The 26212-nt window shown below is 43.2% G+C and overlaps 1 protein-coding gene across 1 annotated transcript in view; it reads right to left on the bottom strand.

Moving 5' to 3' along the window:
- Positions 1–4844: 4844 nt before the first annotated feature.
- Positions 4845–26212, bottom strand: part of LOC137647102 (E3 ubiquitin-protein ligase RING2-like) — a 333410-nt gene continuing 312042 nt past the window's right edge. The window contains 6 exon segments of the mRNA XM_068380332.1: positions 4845–5554; positions 7123–7146; positions 7149–7220; positions 7223–7251; positions 7253–7377; positions 7379–7774. Coding sequence (XP_068236433.1) covers positions 5328–5554; positions 7123–7146; positions 7149–7220; positions 7223–7251; positions 7253–7377; positions 7379–7774 — 873 coding nt within the window. The 3' untranslated portion in view covers positions 4845–5327.

Below are 26212 nucleotides of genomic sequence, written 5' to 3'. Positions count from 1 at the left end.
GGTACTCCTGCATGAAAGAAGCTAACTGAGTCTGCATAGACTGTAGCAAAGACCACTTAGGGTCTACAGCAGCAGGTGCGGCAACAGACGGTGTTACTGCCTGTTGCGGTACCACTTTGCCTCTCTTAGGAGGTGTGCAGTCGTCGGAAGACTGCAGCGAGTCCGAACTGACCCAGTGGCTACACCTGGGCCGTTGGACTTGCGCGGAAGGGACCTTGCGTTTAAGAGGCCGTGAGACCTTGGTCCATCGTTTCTGGCGTGAAACTTCTTCCGCAGACGAGGAATGAACGGGCTCACTCGTCTTCTTGTGGGTGGGACGATCTAGGAAAGATACGTCCGAAACCACGGAGGGAACGTCTGTCCGCTGATCAAAGCCTGTCGAACCCTTTGGTCGTACGACATTGCTTCTCCCCTGGGCTTGGGAGCTTGCAAGAGGTCCCGGACTGGGAGGACGACAGGCACGAACAGACGCACCCTCATGCATAACACTAACACTTTTCACTGCACCAACACTCACTTCACTTCCCACTGCACTTTTACCCTTCAACTCCCTGACGTCAGCCATGAGTTGGTTGCGGTCACTCGCCAATGACTCGACTCTCTCACCCAGAGCCTGGATGGCACACATCATATCTGCCATCGAAGGTTGATGAGTGCTAGAAGGGGGGTCGGGAGCAACCACAACAGGGGAAGGAATAGGTTGAGGGGCATGGGGAGAGGAAAAATCAACTGAGCGAGACGAACTCCTCCTGACTCTATCTCTCTCTAGCCTACGTGAATATTTCAGGAATTCTTGAAAATCGAATTCCGAAAGCCCAACGCATTCCTCACATCGATCTTCCAATTGACAGGTTTTACCCCGACAATTGGAACAAATGGTGTGCGGATCGATAGAGGCCTTCGGAAGACGCCTTGAACAGTCCCTAGCGCTACACTTCCTGTACTTGGGGACTTGAGAAGGGTCAGACATCTTGAATTAGTCAAAGGGGGAATTCAAAATCTATCCAAGTCGTCAACAAATAATCCAAAATTCAATAAAAGAATGCAAGGAAGTATTGAAGATAACCTCTGCACAGCGAAAGCTAATAACCAGAAATGAATACTTCACCAAATAACGTGAAAATCAATCCAGAAAGCAACAGCGTATTTAGTATGTCTTGCCAGTGGCACGACAGAGAGAAAATTGGTTCTGTGTTGACATGGAGTACTTGAGTACCTGCTCGACAGATGGCGCTGTTGATGTACACCCCCACCTGTATAGCGATCGCTGGCGTATTTTGTCCTTAGGTTTTTCTGTCGGGCAGCAGACCTGACAGCTATATGATCACCGGCTAAGTTTAATATTGAAAAATGACTTATATTATCAACTAAAGAATTGGAATAAAAAGTCAATAATTCCCCCAAGGTTTGTTTGCAAAACTGTATAATGGTAGGTTACACAGAAATTGTTAGTCACCTTCAAAACCTCTTGTCTTCCTTAAATTCCTTGCGCACAATGAAATCAACACCATAAACTTGAAGAAAAAACAGATAATCAAAACGGCCACTTGATGGCACCAGGAATACATTTGCATTCTTCGGCAGTTGAAAACAAAGTTGCTACTTGGTATACTGTATGGTGGGTGGGGGTTCCCCGCCATTCATCAGTTAGTACGGACACCTGATAAATTTGAACAGCCAAAGTTCCAACAAAGCTGGAAAATTATTCCTTTTACAGGACGAGGGTTTGTATTCATGTAGTAACAAACTAGAAATTATAAAGCAAAAGTCTTGCTGGTAATGTATGCAGAGGTACCAATAACATGAAAATTATTTGATGAACAAGAATAACGCAAATCTATATGAAATAAAACCAAACTTTATCATAATTTGACCTAAGTGAACTTCCCTTGACTTCATTTTAACAGGTTAAGATAACCACAATTATTGTACAATATGAAATCTAGTTGTTGTTACTATCATTTATTAGGCAAAAGTTGACTATGGATACAGTATTTTTCCTGGAATTCAGCTCATTTCTGTATTATGCAGATTTGTCTTAGGCTAATCAATGTCAGCGACACTAATCTTCATGATTTAAAATCATCATCTCCTCCTACGCCTATTGACGCAAAGGGCCCCAGTTAGATTTCTGCAGTCACCTCTATCTTGAGCTTTTAATTAAATACTTCTCCATTCAGCATCTCCTACTTCGCGCTTTATAGTCCTCAGCCATGTAGGTCTGGGTCTTCCAACTCTTCTAGTGCCTTGTGGAGACAAACTGAACGTTTGGTGAACTTATGGGGAGTGCAAAGAGCATGCCCAAACCATCTCCATCTACCCGTCATTATGATCTCATCCACAAATGGCACTCGAGTAATCTCTTATGATTTCATTTCTAACCCTGTCCTGCCATTCAACTCCCAATATCCTTCTTATGGGTTTGTTCTCAAATCTACTATATCTATTGGAGATTGTTTCATTGTCATACCATGACTCAAGTCCGTAGAGTAACACTGATCTCATTAAACAGATATTTGGTCTGATTTTTATATATAATTTCAGGCACTTTGATTTCCAAATTTTACTTAACCTAGCCATTTTCTGATTTTCTTTTATCAATCTTTCACTATACTCTAATTCTAAAGACTGTATTAGAGATCATAGTTCCTAAATACATAAATAATTCTACCTCATTAATCATTTCTCCTTCCAATGATATTTCAACTTCCATTGCATACTCCCTTCTCATCATCTCTGTCTTTCTTCTATTTATCTTCAGCCCAACCTCGTGTGATATTTCATGTATTCTGGCAAGCAAGCATTGCAAATCCTGTGATGTTCTGCTAACAAGGACAGCATCAACAGCATACTCTAGGTCTGCTAAATTTCTATCATCTATCCCGTCAAATCCTTCTCCACCATCTCCGACTGTTCTACGCATCAATGTACAAAATCCATGGGTACATGCGTCTACTTTGGAGTATTACGCTGTTCACTGGAAATTCATTTGATAAGACTCCACTAACTTTGCACTTGCTATGCTCATGAACAGAATTAATCACATTTACATATTCAAGAGGAGTTCCATAATAACGCAGAACTCTCCATAAAATTGGCCGGTGCACACTATCAAAGGATTTTATGGTACACAAATGCCACCAAAAGTAGATTTCTATATTCTATGCATTACTGTAGAACATGTCTCAAAATGAAAATTTGGTCTGTGGAACTTCTACCTTTTCTAAATCCTGCTTGTTCATCTCCCAGCTTTTCATCAATCTTTCTCTCCAATCTATTTAGAATAAGCATACTATATATTTTCATAACAACTGACGTAAGTGTTATGCCTCTGTAATTATTGGAATCAGTCAGGTCTCGTGTTTTTGCCATTTTCACCAACACTCCTAACTCCCATTCATCAGGTTTTGCCTCTTCATGCTACATTTTACAAAATAATCTCGCAAGTACTCTGGGAGCCACTTCAATTTTGGCAAGTATCATCTCGGCAGTTATTCCATCGTATCCAGGGGCTTTCCAACTCTTTAGTGTTTTGAGTCATATCTCCTATTCATAACCTCACTAAAGTGTTCCAATTAACGTTGTCTTTCTTCATCTTCTGTCGTTATAACAGATCCATCTCTTTTTGATGGGTACATGCGTCTTCTTTGCCCCCAATAGAGATTTCATTAGTAATTCTATGAGCAATTCTAACACCATAGCCACTTCCTGAATTCATAGCTTTGTCAGCCTCATCTGCTTTGCTGTCTAAATATTCTCTCCAGTTATTCCTAGCTTTTCTTTTGCCCTCGCCATCAATACTGGAATACTTATAATCTATCTACCTTTCTGTTGGGTGCTTTCAGTTTTAAGTTCAGTGTGGCAATGAGGAGCTGGTGATCACTATCAATATCCACACCTCTATAGCTTCTTACATTTCTCTGAGTCCTCTTTCTCTCTTTATTAATGGCAATGTGATCTACTTGATTTTTGTAATTGCCACACGGTGAAGTCCATGTATACTTATGGATGTTCCCGAGTTGAAAAAGAGTACCTCCAATGACAAGATTGTTTGCTGAACAGAAACTTATGAAATGTGCTCCCTTTTCATTTGCAACTTTGCCAAGATCCTTGCTACCCATCATATTCTCTATCCCTTGATTATTCCTTCCAACTTTAGCATTGAAGTCACCAATCACAATTTCTATAAATCTCTCTCTCCGGATCTTATCTATTACACTCTGCAGTTCTTCATAGTACTGATCTTTCCTTTCTTCATGGGAATCATTTGTTGGGGCATAGCAAACTATAATACTCATGTTGCACTGCTTTGATTTGAACTTTGCTAGTAACACATAATGAAACTAGTTGATTTTAATATTTTTTTTTCTTTCAATTTCTTACTTTGAACTGTACCGTACATTTTACTTTTTTTTTCTTTCAATTTCTTACTTTGAACTGTACCGTACATTTTACTTCAAACAGCTATGTGTATCTTTTAATAAGGCAATTCTTCACATTCTTATTGGAAATTGAATGCGTGTGTCTGTTGCAATGTTTTCCAAAATCACTAAAATTCCCATAATGGTTGTAAAATCCACGATCTCCTGAATCTACTGGCCTGTATAGCATTTCTCTCGCTTTAGCAAATTCATATTAAAATCATTAGAAAGTCAAGTAAGCCATGCCACTAAAAAACAAGCCTTTGCTTAATAAATTTCATAATGAAAGCAACTATAAAATCTAGCAGGGATGAAATATATGGAATTTGGGTAAAATGGCCTTGGTCATGGGAATTTAACCAGAGATTGCTTTGATATAAGTTTAACCAAGAACAAGTTTGCAAGCGAAAAAGAAATAATCAATTAGATATCAAATGTGCATCTTTAATTGCCTCCATAACAAGGGTGCTAGGCTTAGTACTTATTACTATATAATCACATCTTACACTAAGGATGCTCTTAATGTATTCCAAAAAGAGGACAGACAGCATTTCCCAGAAAGATATCTTACTTGCCAAATAAATCAGTGGCACTACGTTTTGAAATGATTAACATTTGTCTTGTTAAAAATCTGTTGTCATACAGAATCAAATTAAAACATTTACAAATCTGTATTCAAACGTAACAATTGAGCAGATATAGAACATAAAATTATTTCAAATCTATCATGGTCACAAAAGAAAAAAAAAAGAAAGATATGGTGTCAAAATATGGTTAAAGAGTTATCATGGTCCTATATTACAATGCAATTAAGATATGTCACTTAAAAACACTTGTGTAAGTCTCCTCAGCTAACAGCTACACCTTAATGAACTAATGTAATCTCACTTGCACCTTTGCTAATATCTATTCTTTTTTCCAGGAGTAGAACATCTCCATAGGTTTATTCACTCTCCAATATTTTTCATTGATTTGTTCTAAGGTAAGAGACCCACCAACACCAATGTACTGATCTGGTGTTGGAGCAATGTATATACAGAAATTATTCAGTGAAGACGGTAGTTCGGTTTCCAGTTCCCCCGTTCTATTTGCCAGAGTAAGTCGCATGGCAAGGTATTTGGAGAGGTGGTCAACTGCAAAAATGAAGGAAGGCAATATTAATGTTAGTTTTAAGATTACTTTTGATGATACTTTTTTATGAAAAGAGTACAATGACTATTGAAACATTTCAAAACTTAACATAAAGTTGTACTAAAGCTTAATCCAAGCAAATACAACTAATATACCATATAGATGTTCAAGGACATGGAAAAATTACAGTTAGAATTTCCATGGGTTTGTAAAAAGAAACTTTTAAATGAGGATTAAAAATGGGACAAGGTAAAGTCAAAACACTTTAAAAGACTGCCGAGTAAGAAAAGACAAAAGGGAACTAATAAAAAGGACAAGGCTAGCAACAGATCTTAGACCAAAGGAAGGCTGCAAAGAGCATTTGATACCACTTACAGTATACTGTGCAACAAGTGGCCTCATGAAGTAATTTATTGCAAAAAAAAAAAAAAAAAAAAAAAAAAAAAAAAAAAAAAAAAAAAAAAAAAAAAAAAAAAAAACATGAGAAAAATAGACGACAACATTCAAGTTGACCTTACTCTGAACAGAACTAAAATGCAATGACACTGGATGAATATATCATTCATGGCCTATAGGTACCACAGAATACTTAGTTCAACCTAAAGCTGACTACAGCACTGATATAGTCATTTCAAATTCTAACTAATTTAATTGGAGATGTCAGTACGGTATATCATTATTATTCAGTATAACTAAATAAAAAAAGTTACCATTGGTTAATCTTGTTAATTATAACATACTACTGAATGAGATTACACATTTCATTCTTAGTAATAACAAATGATTACAACTATTTCTTTTTAAATGAAAGGACAACAACCATCACCAATGATCTTGCTTATGATAAATTGTGTAAGATAGCAACATTATTTTCCTATATTTCTTGGGTATCAAACCCATATATCATCTGCATACCAGCTCTATGCTATTTATATTCATTACCTTGACTTTCTATGTTGATTTCTATTTAAAAAACATATTCTGGATGATTATCTAATTTAAGCCCTTCCAGTGTAGGCTTCAAAATTTTTTGGTTGCAGACATTGAAAGTTATGATTTTAGAAGAAATAGTATAGCCGGGCTCCTACAGGTCCACCAATCTGCTTTTCTTTGAGTTATTGCATAGTATGAAGTGATCACCTTTGTTGAAAACTATGGCTAAGTTGTAATAAACCTTGCCAATTATTCTAAGTAATTTTAGAATTAAAATTATTTAATTCTGATTAATTGATTATCACCAAAGTTGGATATTTTACAATTGCTTGTCACAATTTCTCAAATATCTTAATAAAATAGGAGAGAGAGAGAGAGAGAGAGAGAGAGAGAGAGAGAGAGAGAGAGAGAGAGAGAGAGAGAGAGAGAGAGAGAGAGAGCATGGTTTGCAAAGTATTGGACTTGATGATGAAAGGAAGAGAGGTCACTTAAGTAATGCTAAATAGGTTATTTTACAATGGATATCAGAAACCATGAGTTTAGTGACTCAAGCCTTGATATACTTAAAAAATAACTATAACAACCATCGATGCTTATACTATCCACACTGCGCAGTAGTGTACTGTTCTTGACTTACTTGTTGCATTGGCTGTAGTTTTATATATCTGATTGACGAATCTTTCAGCTCTCTTATGAGTTCATTGTCTTCATTCATTTCTAGTGGGTGGGGTCTAATACCAATTCTATCTCTCCAGATTCACTTGGCCTTCTGCCCTTCACCAGGATTACCATCATTACTTGATCCAGGACCAGATTCATTCTCTGACGTTCTGCGTTGCCTTTTCAGTCTGGGCCCCATTACAGACGATGAGGTAGAATTAGCAGCACCTGAGGTTGGGTGTAGTGGCTGTAGATCCTGGTGGGTTCCCACTATTGGTGGTGGTAGGAGTACTTGGGGGCTCACTTGGTGTAGGTGTGGAAGGAGCGGAAGGTGTGGGTGTTGGTGTGGTTCCATCGTCTAGCATGCTCTTTCGGTTCTTTTGCCGACTTGCAATCTGAAGTTTGATTCCCTCCTCAATAGAGTTAATGAGAGATGCATGATTGTGGTTTTTATTCAACTTTGCAAATACTCTCTCTTGATGCTGCTCATATTCATCTCGACTTGGATATATTTTAGATATCAATGTGTCGAAATTTGGGTCAGGTCGAAGTGATCTTTTGGATACTAGCTTTTTTCTGCAAGTTGGACATTCTTTATTACCAGACCTTAGGGCTGTGATAATGCACTCCTGAAAGTTTAAGGAAAAAAACACAACTTCAAACAGCAGCTCTATTATATGTGCAAACAAATTTTAAAAACATCTTTATCTTTTATTATATGGAATATAAAAATGCTGACATTACAAAATGACATTTACCCATCAAATGATTAGGCATGTTTAAGGTCCTATTGATATAAAATCTAATATAGGTTTATACTTGATTTTCCCTCCCAAAAAACTAAATTATTCAACAATTGTTAACTAAATATGCTTAAGTGGTCTAAATTCACAAAGGTACAGAAAAACTTAAGAAAATGTGACAAGAAAAAAATTAGTACAATAATAAATTAAAAACTTTCTAGGGCTTTATCTCTCATCCAGAAAGGATAGATGTAATAAATACTATAGTGATATATTGCTTTTAATGTCAATCTGACCACTACTATGCATTTCTTGGCCGTGTCCAATTGATTTTCACTGATAAAATCCTACCAACACATCGGATATGGGTCACATGTTGGAAATAGGTATTTGAAGCCACAGCCTAATTGGCAAAAATATGCAGTAATGTCTAATGTGAATAATAAAGGCACTTACCAGAGTAAATCTAAGAAATTGAAAGGGTAACTTAGCTAAATTTTGACGCACCCAGAGAGAGACTGTAGATGTCATTACTGAAGGCCCTCCCACTCATTGACACTCTACTGTAGTATGACATAGTTCTCTCTCTCGCTCTCTCTCGATATAAGGAGATCAGTAGAATAGGTAAATTGTTAAATATGGTTGATGAAGCTAGTCAGTGAGATAGTTTGCAGTCAAGAAAAAGTCTGTCATCTCTTATTCTTATTGTGAAAATTTAAAAATACATTAATATAAGCAAATGCAGTCTTGCAGCCACGAGGAGAATTTGCCAGGCCTGCCATAAGTGAAGCACCAGACAGCAGTCACGTAGAACAGATTGGCTTTGACATATGAATGCTCTGCTGTCCTCCTCCTGTTATCGGCGTGTTTACTATTGTGAAAGGAAAGTTTACTGGGTATTACGTCTGATGTCATAGTTCACGTCACAACTAGCCTCTCTCTGGGTGCATCTAAATTTAGCTAAGTTACCCTTTCAATTTCTTAGATTTACTCCGATAAGTGCCTTTATTATTCACATTAGACATTACTGCATATTATTGCCTATTAGGCTGTGGCTTCAAATACCTATTTCCAAACTGTGACCCATATCATATGTTTTGGTAGGATTTTATCAACGAAAATCAATTGGACACAGCCCTGAAATGCATAGTAGTACAGTATTGTATTAAAACTGATAATTTCATCATCATCAGAATTACAGTAATGAAAAAATCAAAATTTTAAGTAATATGATATTTTGATTATAAAATAAATTTTTGAATATACTTACCCGGTGAATATATAATAGCTGACGTCTCCGACGGCTCGACAGAATTCAAAAACTCGCGAGCGATCGCCATGAAGGTAGCGGGTGTGCCCACCAGCGCCAACTATCGGCCAGATACCGCATATACATGTAAACAGCTCCAGTTCTTCTCATCCCGCTGTGTCTCTATCAGGGAGGAAGGGGGGGCCTTTAATTTATATATTCACCGGGTAAGTATATTCAAAAATTTATTTTATAATTAAAATATCATTTTTAAATATTAAACTTAGCCGGTGAATATATAATAGCTGATTCACACCCATGGTGGTGGGTAGAGACCAGAATTAATACAGTTTACGGCGTATATGCTTAGAGTTTTTGACAGTTATACCATAACCAAACCCCAAATAAATATAGGTACCTGGTAAGGAAGCTGACTCTAACGATTACTCTGCCTTGTTAGTCCGCTTTCCTCACGAAGCCCAGCCATCCTCTTAGGATGCTGAAAGACTCCCAGGAGCTGAAGTATCTAGGGCGACAACCCATACAACAGGACCTCATCAAAACCCTTAATCTGGGCGCTCTCAAGAAATGACATTTGACCACCCGCCAAATCAAAAAGGATGCGAAAGGCTTCTTAGCCTTCCGTACAACCCAATTAAAAAACATTTCAAGAGAAGATTAAAAGGATATTGGAATTAAGGGAATGTAGTGGTAGAACCCTTACCCACTACTGCACTCGCTGTAACGAATGGACCCAGTGTGTAGCAGTCCTCATAAAGAGTCTGGACATCTTTTAAGTAAAAATGACGCGAATACCGACTTGCTTCTCCAAACGGTCGCGTCCATAATACTTCGCAGAGATCGGTTTTGCTTAAAGGCCACAGAAGTTGCTATAGCTCTTACTTCGTGCGTCTTAACCTTAAGCAAGCAACGCTCTTTTTCACTCAAGTGAGAATGAGCCTCTCGGATTAAAAATCTAATAAAATATGACAAAGCATTCTTTGACATAGGCAATGAAGGCTTTTTAACTGAGCACCACAAAGCCTTAGATCCACCTCGTAAGGATTTAGTCCAAGCTAAATAAAACTTCAGAGCTCTAACTGGACACAGCACTCTTTCAAGCTCGTTGCCTACGATCTCTGACAGGCAAGGTATATCAAATGACTTAGGCCAAGGACGAGAAGGCAGTTCATTTTTGGCCAAGAAAACCAAGCTGAAGTGAACATGTGGCTTTATCTGTAGAAAAGCCGATGTTCCTACTGAAGGCATGGATCTCACTGACCCTTTTAGCCGAAGCCAAGCACACTAAGAAAAGCGTCTTGAGGGTGAGATCCTTCAGGGAGGCTGAATGTAATGGCTCAAACCTGTCGGACATTAGGAACCTTAGGACCACGTCTAAGTTCCATCCAGGAGTTGCCATACGACGCTCCTTAGAGGTCTCGAAGGACTTAAGGAGATCTTGGAGATCTTGATTATTGGACAGATCTAAGCCTCTATGTCTGAACACAGACGCCAACATGCTCCTGTAGCCCTTAATAGTGGGCGCTGAGAGGGAGCGAACATTTCTCAGATGTAGGAGAAAGTCTGCAATTTGGGCTACAGAGGTACTGGAAGAGGAAATGGATGATGACTTGCACCAGTCTCTAAAGACTTCCCACTTCGACTGATAGACCTTGATGGTAGATGCTCTCCTAGCTCTCGCAATCGTTCTGGCTGCCTCCTTCGAAAATCCTCTAGCTTTTGAGAGTCTTTCGATAGTCTGAAGGCAGTCAGACGAAGCGCGGGGAGGCTTTGCTGAAGACTCCTTACGTGGCTGCCGTAAGAGATCCATCCTTAAAGGTAGACTCCTTGGAACGTCTACCAGCCATTGAAGTACCTCTGTTACTCACTCTCTCGCGGGCTAGAGTGGAGCAACCAATGTCAACCTGGTCCCTTCGTGAGAGGTGAACTTCTGCAGCACCTTGTCTAGGACCTTGAAAGGTGGAAAGGCATAAACGTCCAGGTGAGACCAGTCCAGCAGGAAAGCGTCTATGTGAGCTGCCTCTGGATCTGGAACTGGAAAGCAGTAAGTCGAGAGCCTCTTTGTCAGAGAGAGTAGCAAAAAGATCTATGGTGGGTAGACCCCATGTCATCCATAGCTTCTCGCACACAATCTTATGCAACGTCCACTCCATGGAGAAGACTTGTCCTCTTCTGCTGAGGCCGTCCGCCAAGACATTCATTTCTGCACAAATCTCGCCAAAGGAGAGATGTTACTGCCTTAAAAGGAGTTCCTTTTGATCCGTGGATCAAAGAACCGAGCCTTCCAGACTGTCCAGAGGAGCTCCCTAACCCAAATCCGCTGCATCTGAAAACAACACATGGTTTGGGTTCTTGATCGCAAGAGAAAGACCTTCTCGAAGTCTGATGTTGCTGTCCCACCAAGTCAGACATGTCTAGACTGAGTTGGAGATTGGGAAAGAGATACTCACTAAGCCCTTCTCCTTGTTCCAATGTTTAGGTGAAATAGGAAAGGCATAGGTTGAGTCTCCCCAGAGAGTGAACTACTCCAGCGATGAAAGAGTTCCCACAAGACTAGTTCAAACTCTTACAGAGCAACTGTTTTTCTCTTGCAAGTGAAGGACTTTTAACAGAGCTTGTTCCATTCTTGCGGGAGACGAAAAGGGTCGAAAAATCATACACAGTATCTCCATTCCCAAAAAAAGAATAGTCTGGGATGGGATACTGTAAGTTACGACTTCTCTACGTTCACTATGAGACCTAGCTCCTTGGTTAGGTCTAATGTCCATTAGAGGCTCTCCAGACAGCGATATAATGACGAACGTCCTGATTAGCCAGTCGTCAAAATAAAGGGAGGCTCTGAATCCTCAAAAAATGTAGAAAGCTCGCTACATTTTGCAAGGGCCTTGTAAAAACAAGAGGAGCAGGAATGAGGTCGGAGTACAGTGCTCGACAGTGGTACATTACTTTTCCGTCCACAAACCTCAGATGTAGTTGAAAGTTTGGATGAATCGGGATGTGGAAGTATGCATCCTGAAGGTCGAGAGAGACCATCCAGTCGCCTTCCATTAATGCTGTCAAGACAGCTTGGTAGACTTCATCATGAAGTTTGTCTTGACAATGAACACATTGAGCGCACTTGCATCTTACGTACTCCTGCAGTGAACGTGGCTGCCAGATCATTGGAGCCATCCCTGATAGTCTTGTTCCTGCAGAGAACATGGCTGTCAGATTATTGGAGCCATCCCTGATAGCCTTGTTTATGCATGACATAATTGTACAGCAAAACTTCAAACGCTCGAAAAAAACTCCTAACAGGAGATGATCTAGCTCTGAAGCCGACCATAAAATCTTGGAGCGTCTCATGGCCAGGCGCCAGGGAGAGTCTATGAGGTTTGAGAAGTCTATCTGGGCAGAGGCAGGAACTCCCAAGCCGAGAACTTCTCCCGTGTCATACCAGACGCTCGCTCTATAAGCCAGTTTTAAAGGAGGGAATGCAAAGGCTGTCTCCCCCAAACTCCTCCTGGTGATCAACCAGTCGCCTAGCAAACGTAAAGCTTTCTTAGAAGAGCGAGAGAGCACTAGCTTAGAAAACAACGCTTCGAAGTAGCTAGGCCTAGTGTAAACTCTGACGTTTAGCGAACGAGGAGCAGCAGTTACAAAAAAATCCGGACAAAGATCCTTAAAAATCAGCATGATTTATTTAAAGTCCATAGAGGGCTGAGCAGCTTTAGGTTCCTCTCTGTCAGACAGAGTCCCCAAGGGAATATCAGTAGGAGGGGGATCAGCAACTTCCTCATCTGAAGGAACCTCGTCCGACAATTGCCGAGTCTCAAGCAAGGGAGAGACCTGCCGTGGTGGCAATGCTTGACAAGCAGAGTCCACACGCAAAGGAGCATCAGTAGCAGTCAAGGACGCTATGTCATGTAACTGCTTAAAGGACTGACCAGCAACAACAACAGGTGTGGGAGGACGCTCGACGTCAACTCGAGACTGCCTTGACTGCCTAGACTGAGCAGTCAAAACAACTCTTGACTGCGGTGCTTGACGCTCAACGTCAAAACAAGTCAACTTCGCTGGTTGGCGAACGTCCTGAACGTCAACAAGAGCATGCGGCAGCGGCTGAACGTCCACAAGCGGCTGAAAGTCAACACGGGACTGCATCGAGTGAGACTCTACAAAACGTGACTGACGTGACTTTGTAACGTCAACGTCAACAGGACGAGCAAAGGCTCGTTTGGGCGGCTGACGGCCAGGATCTCGATCAGCTAAGCGGCGAGGATCATCGTGAACCTGCTCAGCAGAATAGTCCTCCATAAGAGAGGCAAGCTTATTCTGCATGTCTTGCAGTACAACCCATTTAGGATCAACGGGAATGGGTGCGGTAAGAGACGAGGGTAACGTCTGTGACTGCAAAACCTTGCCTACACTAAGACTCTCGGAGCCTGTGTTACGCTTCTGTTTAGGCGTCGAGCAGTCTTCCGATGACTGCACAGGGTCAGAGCTGTCCCAATGGCTACAACCAGGACGCTGGACCTGTCCTGAAGGGACTGACTTTCGCTTTAAGGGTCTCGAAACCTTGCTCCACGGTTTCATACGCGATAAGCCTTCCGATGACGAGGAGAAAACCGTCTCGCTCGTCTTATGGTAGGGGCGGTCTTGACGAGACACGCCTGAAACCGTAGAGGGAACGTCTGTTCGTTGGTTAAAGCCTCTCGAACCCATAAGTCCTACGACATTACTTCTCCCTGGGGCATGGGAGCTAGCAAGAGGTCTTGGACTAGGCGAACGACAGGCACGAACAGACGAACCCTCTGTCGCAACACTGATAACACTTTGCGCAATTATCACTTTATCACTACAATTTTCTGTTTTTGCACTTACTTCACTGAAATCGAATTTTTCAATAATTTCACATTAGGCATGAATAAAAACTGATTTCTACCTGAAGCACGCAATTCTCCCCTACATCAAAAGGTTATAATTGCGAAATAAGTCGTATAATGTAAGCACATTAATACAAGCAAAAAAACAGTAAACATATATATCGAATAAAACGGAAATAAATAAAGTTAAAAGGATCAGTGACTGGGGAGGAGACTAAACACTAGTTCATTAAAAACTACGTTTTCAATCTCTCACCGTACAGTGCCTTGGGACGAGAATAAAAACTGAAAACGTTTTATCCTTTCTCCCCGTACAGAGACTTGGGACGAGAGTAAAAAACTGACTCGAGAACAACGTTACTCGCTTGGGACGAGAATAAAGATCGGAACGTTCTCTCTTCCTCTCTCTCTCTCTCTCTCTCTTGATTTCACACAAAAGAGAAAAGCCCACTTACCCTTCGTCAATAAACAGGTTATTTGACCAAAGGAAAAAACTGAAAGGACTAAGAAATTGAAAATTAACAAGTTCCTTTAAATTAGTATTTAAAACATTTCAGTTTGAAAGAAGAATGAACAAAACGTCAGAATCGATTTACTCTTTCTGCAAAGTGAAAATGATATTTTAATTATAAAATAAATTTTTGAATATACTTACCCGGTGAATATATAATAGCTGCTACTCAGCGGCTCGACAGAAAACACACTCAAAAACTCGCGAGCGATCGCTATGAAGGTTGCGGGTGTGCCCACCACCGCCACTATCGGCCAGATACCACTCTTGCATGTAAACAAACTCTTCAATTCTTCTCGTCCCCCTGCGTCTCTATCGGGGAGGAAGGGGGGGCCTTTAATTTATATATTCACCGGGTAAGTATATTCAAAAATTTATTTTATAATTAAAATATCATTTTTAAATATTTAACTTAGCCGGTGAATATATAATAGCTGATTCACACCCAAGGCGGTGGGTAGAGACAGAGTTAATTAAGTTTACAGCGTATAAGCTAAGAGTTTTTGACAGTTATCAATATAACAAAATCAAAATATATAGGTACCTGGTAAGGAAGTTGACTTAGACGATTACTCTGCCTTATAAGTCTGTCTTCCTCACGAAGCCCAGCGATCCTCTTAGGATGCTGAAAGACTCCCAGGAGCTGAAGTATCAAGGGCTGCAACCCATACAACAGGACCTCATCAAACCCTAATCTGGGCGCTCTCAAGAAATGACTTTGACCACCCGCCAAATCAACAAGGATGCGAAAGGCTTCTTAGCCTTCCGTACATCCCAAAAAACAATATTAAAAAACATTTCAAGAGACAGATTAAAAAGGATATTGGAATTAGGGTAATGTAGTGGTAGAACCCTCACCCACTACTGCACTCGCTGCAACGAATGGACCCAGTGTGTAGCAGTCCTCGTAAAGAGTCTGGACATCTTTTAAGTAAAATGACGCGAACACTGACTTGCTTCTCCAAAAAGTCGCGTCCATAATACTTTGCAGAGATTTATTTTGCTTGAAGGCCACGGAGGTTGCTATAGATCTAACTCCGTGCGTCTTAACCTTAAGCAAACATCGGTCTTTCTCATTCAAGTGAGAATGAGCTTCTCGTATTAAAAAATCTGATAAAATATGACAAAGCATTCTTTGACATAGGCAATGATGGTTTCTTAACTGAGCACCATAATGCCTCAGATTTACCTTGTAATGACTTAGTACGAGCTAAATAGAACTTAAGAGCTCTAACAGGACATAATACTCTTTCCAGTTCGTTGCCTACTATCTCTGATAAGCAAGGAATATCAAAAGATTTAGGCCAAGGACGAGAAGGCAGTTCATTTTTGGCCAGGAAACCAAGTTGAAGTGAACAAGCGGCTTTTTTCTGTAGAAAAGCCGATGTTCTTACTGAAGGCATGAAGTTCACTGACCCTTTTAGCCGAAGCCAAGCACACTAAGAAAAGTGTCTTGAGGGTGAGATCCTTCAGGGAGGCTGAATGTAATGGCTCAAACCTGTCTGACATGAGGAACCTTAGGACCACGTCTAAGTTCCATCCAGGAGTTGCCAAACGACGTTCCTTAGAGGTCTCGAAAGACTTAAGGAGATCTTGGAGATCTTTATTGTTGGAAAGATCTAAGCCTCTATGTCGAAAGACCGAAGCCAACATGCTCCTGTAGCCCTTAATCGTGGGAGCTGAAAGGGAGCGAACCTTTCTCAGATGTAAAAGAAAATCTGCGATTTGGGCTACAGAGGTACTGGACGAGGACACAGATGCTGACTTGCACCAGTCTCGAAAGACTTCCCACTTCGACTGGTATACTCTAATGGTAGAAGCTCTCCTAGCTCTTGCAATCGCACTGGCTGCCTCCTTCGAAAAGCCTCTAGCTCTTGAGAGTCTTTCGATAGTCTGAAGGAAGTCAGACAAAGAGCGGGGAGGCTTAGATGGACATTCTTTACGTGGGGCTGACGTAACAGATCTACCATTAGAGGAAGATTTCTTGGAAAGTCTACCAGCCATTGAAGTACCTCGGTGAACCACTCTCTCGCGGGCCAGAGGGTAGCAACCAACGTCAACCTTGTCCCTTCGTGAGAGGCGAACTTCTGCAGTACCTTGTTGACTATCTTGAATGGTGGGAATGCATATAAGTCCAGAAGAGACCAATCCAGTAGAAACGCGTCTATGTAGATTGCTTCTGTATCTAGGACTGGAGAGCAATAGATTGGTAACCTTTTGGTCAACGAGGAGGCAAAGAGGTCTATGGTGGGTTGACCCCAAGTAGCCCAAAGACTCTTGCCCACGTCCTTGTGGAGGGTCCATTCCGTGGGTATCACCTGACCCCTCCGACTGAGACAGTCTGCCAAGACGTTCAAGTCCCCCTGGATGAATCTCGTCAATAGGGAGATGCCTCGAATTCTTGACCATAAGAGAAGGTCCCTTGCGATCTCGAGCAGCGTGAAGGAGTGTGTGCCTCCTTGCTTGGAGATGTACGCCAAACCTGTGGTGTTGTCTGAGTTGACCTCTACCACTTAGTTTCGAAGAAGCTTTCTAATAACATCAAGGCCAAGTGGACTGCTAATAGCTCCTTGCCGTTGATGTGCATGCTCTTCTGACTTGAGGTCCACAGACCCGAGCATTCCCGACCGTCCAGGGTCGCACCCCAACCCAAATCCGACGCGTCTGAGAACAACGCGTGGTTTGGGTTCTTGACTGCTAGGGATAGTCCCTCTCTCAGACTGATATTGCTGTCCCACCATTTCAGGCATGCCTTCACCGGTTCGGAGACTGGGAATGATACCGTCTCTAACGTCTTGTCCTAGTTCTAGTGAGAGGCTAGATGGAACCGGAGAGGCAGAAGGTGTAGTCTCCCTAGTGAGACAAACTGCTCCAGGGATGAGAGAGTCCCTACGAGACTGTTCCAACTCCTGACTGAACAAACGTTATCTTTTCAGCATTAGTTGGACTTCGAGCAGGGCTTGTTCTAATCGGTGGCAGACGGAAAAGCCCGAAAAAAAAAAACTGGACTGCGAATCTCCATCCCCAAATATAGAATAATCTGGGATGGGATCAGTAGGGACTTTTAGGTTGACCAAAAGTCCCAACTCCCTGGCCAGACTCAACGTCCAATGCAGATCCTGCAGACAGCGAAGACTGGACGATGCTCTGAGAAGCCAGTCGTCCAAGTACAGGGAGGCTCGGATCCCCGATAGATGGAGGGATTTTGCCACATTCCTCATGAGCCTTGTAAACACGAGAGGAGCAGGACTGAGGCCAAAGCACAGGGCTCGAAACTGGTACCCCACATTCCTGTAAACAAACCTCAGAAACGATTGGGAATCCGGGTGTATAGGAATGTGGAAGTATGCCTTCCATTAATGCTGTCAAGACAGCCTGGTAGACTTCATCGTGAAGTTTGTCTTGACAATGAACACATTGAGCGCACTTGCCTCTTACGTACTCCTGCAGTGAACATGGCTGCCAGATCATTGGAGCCATCCCTGAGGAACTTGTTCCTGCAGAGAACGTGGCTGTCAGATCATTGGAGCCATCCCTGAAAGCCTTGTTTATGCATGACATAATTGTAAGCAAAACTTCAAACGCTCGAAAAAAGACTCCTAACAGGAGATGGTCTAGCTCTGAAGTCGACCATAAAATCTTGGAGCGTCTCATGGCCAGGCGCCAGGGAGAGTCTATGAGTGTCATATCAGACTCTCGCTCTATAAGCCAGCTTAAAAGTAGGGAAAGCAAAGGCTGTCTCCCCCAAACTCCTCCTGGTGATAAACCAGTCGCTTAGCAAACGTAAAGCTCTCTTAGAAGAGCGAGAGAGCACTAGCTTATAAAACAACGGCTTCGAAGTAGATAGGCCTAGTGTAAACTCTGACGTTTAGGCGAACGAGGAGCAGCAGTTACAAAAATATCCGGACAAAGATCCTTAAAAATCAGTATGATTTATTTAAAGTCCATAGAGGGCTAAGCAGCTTTAGGCTCCTCTCCGTCTGACAGAGTCCTCAAGGGAATATCAGTAGGAGGGGGAACAGCAACTTCCTCATCTGAAGGAACCTTGTCCGACAATAGCCGAGTCTCAAGCAAGGGAGAGACCTACCGTGGTGGCAATGCTTTACAAGCAGAGTCCACACGCACTGGTGCATTAGTAGCGGACCAGGACGCAACGTCATGTAACTGCTTGACAGTCTGTGAACTGTCAACAACAACAGGTGCGTGAGGACGCACAGCGTCCACTCGAGACTGCTTTGACCGCCTAGTCTGAGCAGTCAAAACAACTCTAGAATGCGGAGGTTGACGCTCAGCGTCAAAACAAGTCAACTCCGATGGTTGGCGAACGTCCTGAACGTCAACAGGAGCATCAGCAAGTGGCCTAACGTCCAAATGCGGCTGAAAATCCACACGAGACCGCATCGAGTGTGGTTCTAAACAACCTGACTGACGTGACTTGGCTACGCCAACGTCAACAGGACGCACAAAGGAACGTTTGGGTGGCTGAAGGCCAGGATCTCGATGAGATAAACGGCTAGGCTCAACGGACTTATCGGCAGAATAGTCTTCCATAAGGGAGGCAAGCTTATTCTGCATGTCTTGCCGTACAACCCATTTAGATCAACGGGAATGGTTGCGGTAAGAGACGAGGGTAACGTCTGTGACTGCAAAACCTTGCCTACAAAAAGACTCTCGGAGTCTGTGTTACGCTTTTGTTTAGGCGGCGAGCAGTCTTCCAATGACTGCATAGGGTCAGAGCTGTCCTAATAGTTAAAACCAGGACGCTGGACCTGTCCTGAAAGGACTGACTTTCGCTTAAAGGGCCTCGAAACCTTGTTCCACGGTTTCTTATGCGAAAAGCCTTCGGATGACGAGGAGAAAATCGTCTCTCTCGCCTTATGGTAGGAGTGATCTTGGTGAGATAAGCCTGATACCATAGAGGGAACGTTTGTTCGCTGATCAAGGCCTCTCGAACCCATAAGTCGTACGACATTACTTCTCCCCTGGGCTTGGGAGCTTGCAAGAGGTCCCGGACTAGGCGAACGACAGGCACGAACAGACGAACCCTCGGTCGCAACACTGATAACACTTTGCGCAATATCACTTTATCACTACGATTTTCTGTTTTGCACTTATTTCACTGAAATCGAATTTTTTAACAATTCACATTAGGTATGAATAAAACTGATTTCTACCTGAAGCACGCAATTCTACCCTCATCAAAAGGTTATAATTGCAAAATCAGTCGTATAATGTAAGCACATTAATACCAGCAAAAAAAAAGTAAACATATTTTAAGATAAAAAGATCAGTGGCTGGGGAAGAGACTAAACACTAGTTCATTCAAAACTACGTTTTCAATCTCTCACCGAACAGTGCCTTGGGACGAGAATAAAAAACTAAAAACGTTTTATCCTTTCTCCCCGTACAGAGACTAGGGACGAGAGTAACTCGAGAACAACGTTACTCGCTTGGGACGAGATAAAGATCGGAATGTTCTCTCTCCTCTCTCTCCCTTCGTCTCTATCTCTCTCTCTCTCTTGATTTCGCACCGAAGAGAAGAGCCCACTTACGTTTCGTCAAAAAAACAGGTTATTTGACCAAAGGAAAAAACTGAAAGGTTTTTCAATTAAAAAGTTCCTTTAAAATAGAATTTAAAACATTTAAGCTTTGAAAGAAGAATGAACAAAACGTCAGAATCGATTTACTCTTTCTGCAAAGTGAAACCGTGATACTCTCTCTCTCTATCGTAACGATAGAGCGCAAACTGCGTAGCATAAATAAACTAAACGTTAGTTCATCTTTGAAACAGTACGAAGACTATTCAAAGAAAATCTTTGATAAAATATCTACTAAAAAATATTCATTTAATAAGTTTTAAATCATTAGCTCTGTAAAAGTTATTTACGATTGAAAGGGCTCAACGTTGTTTAACTTCGGTTTCCAAGTTAGGACCGCCTACTCTCAGGAAAGGTCGCATATAAACAAATCATTAAAATTTATCGTGATGTTTATTATAAATGGAAAGCTAATCGAAGAGGCCTAATAAAGGCGGGTGAGATATAAAATATATAGAGGAAAATCTATAATTAATTTATAACGTGATAAGATAATTGCTAAAAGCCTAAACACACTTCCGTACTAAGGGAAGGGTCGGCCATTTAAAAGTCAAGGAAAGTAAAAAAAAAACAATCCAAAGTCATCAAAAATTAAATCTATCCAAAAACGAGTTCAAGATTTAAGTTGAAGATAAAACACCTGTACTGTGAAAGCTCAAACCAAAATGAAGTACTTCACCAAATATGTTGAGAAAACTCCAGGTTCTAAAGCGAGTAATGATACGTCTTGTCGTCAACGTCGACAGAGAAGAATTGAAGGGTTTGTTTACATGCAAGAGTGGTATCTGGCCGATAGTGGCGCTGGTGGGCACACCCGCAACCTTCATAGCGATCGCTTGCGAGTTTTTGAGTGTGTTTTCTGTCGAGCCGCTGAGTAGCAGCTATTATATATTCACCGGCTAAGTTAAATATTTAAAACCGTGATTCTCTCTTTCTCTATCGTAACGATAGAGCGCAAACTGCGTAGCATAAATAAACCAAACGTTAGTTCATCTTTGAAACAGCACGAAGACTATTCAAAGAAAATCTTTCATAAAATATCTACTAAAAAATATTCATTTAATAACTGTTACAGAGCAAATGATTTAAACTTAACGAAAATAAAAGTTGAAAGGGCTCAACGTTGTTTAACTTCGGTTTCCAAGTTAGGACCGCCTACTCTCGGATTAGGGGAGGAATAGGTAAGGCCGCATATAAACAAATCATTAAAATTTATCTTGATGTTTATTATAAATGGAAAGCTAATCGAAGAGGCCTAATAAAGGCGGGTGAGATATAAAATATATAGAGGAAAATCTATAATTAACAACAACAATTTATAAAGTGATAAGATAATTGCTAAAAGCCTAAAACACACTTCCGTACACTAAGGGAAGGGTTGGCCATTTTTACTCTATGGATAAAAGCAAGGGCAAAACACTTTTACTCTCCTTTCAAAAGCATTTCTTTTGAGGATAGTATTGAATAATCCAACACGGCGAAAGCAATAAAACCAAAACCAAGTACTTCACCAATTCGGTAGAAAACTCGAGGTCATAATAGCGAGTGGAATCGACTTGTCGATGGAACCGACAGAGAAGAACTGGAGCTGTTTACATGTATACAGTATGCGGTATCTGGCCGATAGTTGGCGCTGGTGGGCACACCCGCTACCTTCATGGCGATCGCTCGCGAGTTTTTGAATTCTGTCGAGCCGTCGGAGACGTCAGCTATTATATATTCACCGGCTAAGTTTAATATTTAAAATTTTATTTTTCCTAACATACTTACCGAGAACTACTTTCTTGGGAGTTACCTGTAATCTCCTCTCTACCGACCAGAGTTTTGTGTAGTATACCCTATACCCGTTTTCTATGGAGGGCTAACCCGGGAGTGAGAGAACGTGCCCCCAGGGTAGCCTTTGAGCTAGGTCGAGGTCCGCTTGGGTCCCGTGAGTCAGTAAGTTCCTCGGATGTTGCAAAAAGTTCCTGCAAGGGCAGAAAGGCACTCGGGGAAGGTAAGGAGGGCCATTACCCGAAAGTAGTTCTCGGTAAGTATGTTAGGAAAAATAAAAATTACTTAAAATTTTTGATTTGTTCCAACACAAATACTTACCTCGAACTACTTTCTTAGGAGACTTACACTTTAGGAGGTGGGAGTGACTTCCTGACCTTCAGACCCAGCAAGCGGACGCCAAGAAGCCTAGATATGAACTAGGTTCTAAAAAAAACAAAAACTGGGAAAACGGACGGTAGGGTAAACTACACAAAGAGCTCACGTTAGTGTCTAAGTACTCACCCTTTGAAAAATTCTTCTGATGCTGAGTCCAGTAACAAAGTTGCAGAGACGTGTTCTTCAATGGTTACATAAGTGTGGTTATCTCCGATAGGGATAGGAAACGGGGATTAGGGTGAAAAGGAACGAACCCGTGTCTCCTGGTTTTGCTATCCACGATTGTACCTGGGGCTTCACCGTTAAATCACTTGGAGCGCGGAGATGACTGTCCCAATGGAGAACCCGTCTAAGGACCTTCTTGAGTAATCCTTGAGGTAATGGGCAGTAAAGGTCGACTGGTTCGACCAGGTGCCCGCTCGAAGGATCTGGCCCACTGCCATGTTCTTCTCAAAGGCTAAGGAAGTATTCAGACCTCTGATGTCATGGGGCTTGGGAGTACCTGGCAAGGCTAGTCCCTCCTTGTAGGCCCTGGCAATAACTTGTCTCAACCAAAAGGATATGGTATTCTTCGATACCTGCTTCTTTGTAACACCTGTGGAGACGAAAAGGCTCTTGATGCCTAGCCGGAGATATGTAGTCCTCTAAAGGTATTTTCTAATGGCACGGACAGGGCATAATCTCAAATCCTCAGGATTCCCAGTCCTAGGAATAGCTGGCAGAGAGAACCCCTCGAATTTAGGATCCCAGACTGCTGGGTTCTGGGTTTTCGCCACGAACGAAGGGACGAACTTGAAAGAGATCTCTTTCCACCCCTTCGAATGAGAGACGTCATAAGACAGCCCATGGATCTCACCTACCCTTTTCGCAGAGGCCAAGGCCAACAAAAAGACTGTCTTGAGAGTGAGATCCCTGTCTACAATATCCTTCATTGGTTCGAACGGGGGGCTACTTAACATCTTCAGGACCCTAGCTAAGTCCCACTGAGGCACCCTAACAGTTTGAGGGGGGCAGGACTGTTCAAAACTCCTGACAAGCATAGAGATGTGTCTAGAGGAGCCCAGGTCGATGCCCTTCAGAAGGAAGACTTGACCCAAGGCTGCTCGTACTCCTTTTATAGCTGGGATTGACATCCCTATCTCGTCCCTGAGATATACTAGAAAGTCTGCGATATCTCGGACCGAGGCTTTGAGGGGTTTTATGCGCTTCGAAGCGCACCACTTCGTGAAAGAGGCCCACTTCGCTTGGTAGACCACTGCCGACGACCTTCTCAGGTATCGCGACATCCTCTTAGCCGTTCCTGACGAATATCCTTCCTTCTTCAGGAGTCGCTCGATAGTCTCCAGGCGTGAAGGCGTAGAGACTGTGGGTTGTCGTGGAACCTGAGAAAGTGTGGCTGTTGTAGAAGATCTGACCTGTCGGGGAGTGGCCACGGAGGATGGCTCGTCAGGTCTTTTAGGTCTGCGAACCACTCTCTCTCCGGCCACCAGGGCGCTACCAAAGTCATCCTTAAGTTCCGGGCAGCCCTTACTCTGTTGAGCACTTGCCTGATCAACGTGAAGGGGGGAAAAGCGTACACGTCTAGGTTGTCCCACTTGTGCTGAAAGGCATCCTCCAAGGCTGCCTTTGGGTCTGGGACAGGAGAACAATACACAGGGAGTTGTGCGTTCAGCTTGGTTGCAAAGAGGTCCATCACCGGGGAACCCCACCGTTGAATGATGAGCCTGGCTACTTCTGGGAGGAGGGACCATTCTGTTCCTACTATCTGAACCATCCTGCTGAGACCGTCGGCTAGGACGTTCTTTTTCCCAGGGATGAACCTTGCCAATAACACTATCTGGTTCGCTTCCGCTCAATCTAGGATCTCTAGGGCGAGATCGCACAACTCCCTTGATTTTAAGCCTCCCTGCTTCTTTATGTACGCTACCACTGTGACGTTGTCGCACATCAACGCCACAGTGTTTCACCTTAGTAGATCGATGAAGTGCAGGCAAGCTTTCTGGACTGCCTTCAACTCTAGGACATTGATATGTAGGCCTTTCTCCCCGTCCATCCAGGTTCCTCTCGCCGTCCCGTTGAGGAGATGGGCTCCCCATCCCTGGTTGGAGGCGTCTGTGAATAGGAGCAACTCGGGAGGTTTGGTCGCGAAGGGCATCCCCTTGAGCGAGTTCGACCGGCAATGCCACCATTCCAGGGAGGGTATTGTGTTTGGCAGGACTGGAATTAATTTCTGGGGCGAGTCCAGTTGGTTCCAGAAGTTCTTCAGGTTCCATTGGACGGCCTTGAGTCTGAGTCTCCCCTGGGGAACCAGTTTCTTCAATGACACCAGATGACCTATTAGCCTTTGCCAGTCCTTCGCCCTCCTGGGTTGCCCCGACAGGAAAGGAAGAAGGATCTTCATAAGATTGCTTACCCGCTCCTCTGACGGAAAAGCTTTCACTAGTAGGGAATCCAGTGTCATCCCCAAATAGGTCATTCTGGTGGAGGGAGATAGGTTCGATTTTTCTGGGTTGATCATGATACCCAGACCCTTGCAAAACTGGAGAAGTTTTATACCCGGCTCCTTCAAAACGTCCTCCGAGGAGGAAAGAAGCAACCAGTCGTCCAGGTACCGGATGAGGCGAATGCCCCGCTCGTGAGCCCACACCGAGACTGTCGTGAAGACTCTCGTGAATACCTGGGGAGCTGTCGACAACCCGAAGCAGAGGGTCTTGAATTGCAGGATCTGGGTACCCCATTTCACCCGGAGAAACTTCCGACTTGAGGGATGAACCGGGATTTGGAGGTATGCGTCCTTGAGGTCTATGGTTATCATGTAGTCTTTCTCCCTCAAGGACAGCAAGACTGACTTCGGAGTGTCCATTTTGAAATCTGTCTTTCGCACAAACTTGTTGAGAGCTGACAGGTCTATCACCGGTCTCCACCGTCGCCTTTTCTACCAGGAACAGGCGGCTGTAGAAACCTGGCCCTGGGTGCAGGATCTCCTCCATGGCAACCTTTTCCAACATCGTGGACACCTCTTCTTGAAGAGCCGCCCTCTTCAACGGGTCCTTGGGTGCCAGCCACTCCGACAGGCTGGCCGGAATTAAAGGCGGGGGTTCCGTCAAGAACGGCAGCCTGTACCCCTCCTTCAGTACGGATACTGTCCAGGGCTCTGCTCCGTGAGCCTTCCATGCTTGCCAATGTAATCTGAGGCATCCCCCAACCTGAGGCTTAGGCAGGAGCAGGGGGCCTCCCACTCTACCTCCTCCTGGAGGAGCGGCCTGAACGGCCTCTCCTGGAGGCAGAATACCCTGTTCTAAACGAGGCCGACGCTGCTGGAGCTCCTCTACGGGGGGGCTGAGGCGCTGAAGCCCACGAGGAAGAAGGGGCTTCTCTCCTCGTCAGGTTAGGCGGGGCCTGAGAAGTAGAGGGACCGTCTGAGGCTGACCTCTTGTAGGGGGGCCTCCTTACCTGTTGAGGCCTGGGAGCGTTCACTTCTTTTCTTTTAGCCACCTTTTCCATGATCTCCTCTAGCTCTTTCAAGGGGAACAAGGAGTCACCCCACACAGGAAGGCTCCTCATGGCCCTCGCCTCCCTGTCTGGGACCTTCCGGGAAAGCTTCGCCAGAATAGTGTCCCTTTTGCGAAGAACCCAATTCGCTGACAGGGCAAGGGACTGATACGTGAGGAACTTCAGGGTCTTGCCCCCGGAGATGATAAGCTCCCTCAGGAGGCTTTGCTGTTCCGGGTCCGTCAAGTCATATGTGGCTTGAACACCTACCAGTGTGGAAGCCCACTAGTCCAACCAAGAGGAGACGTGAACTAAGTCTTTCGACATCTCCTCCATCATCGTAGCCTCCGACTGCGAAAAACAAATCGGGGCTGAAGAGGCTCTGTCCTCCGTGGCAGCCTGTCCCAGAACGTCGAGGGCAAGCTCCACCTTGCAGGC

Source organism: Palaemon carinicauda, chromosome 9 (assembly GCF_036898095.1).
Source record: "Palaemon carinicauda isolate YSFRI2023 chromosome 9, ASM3689809v2, whole genome shotgun sequence".
NCBI lineage: Eukaryota > Metazoa > Arthropoda > Malacostraca > Decapoda > Palaemonidae > Palaemon > Palaemon carinicauda.
This window is presented reverse-complemented; position numbering and strand designations above follow the sequence as displayed.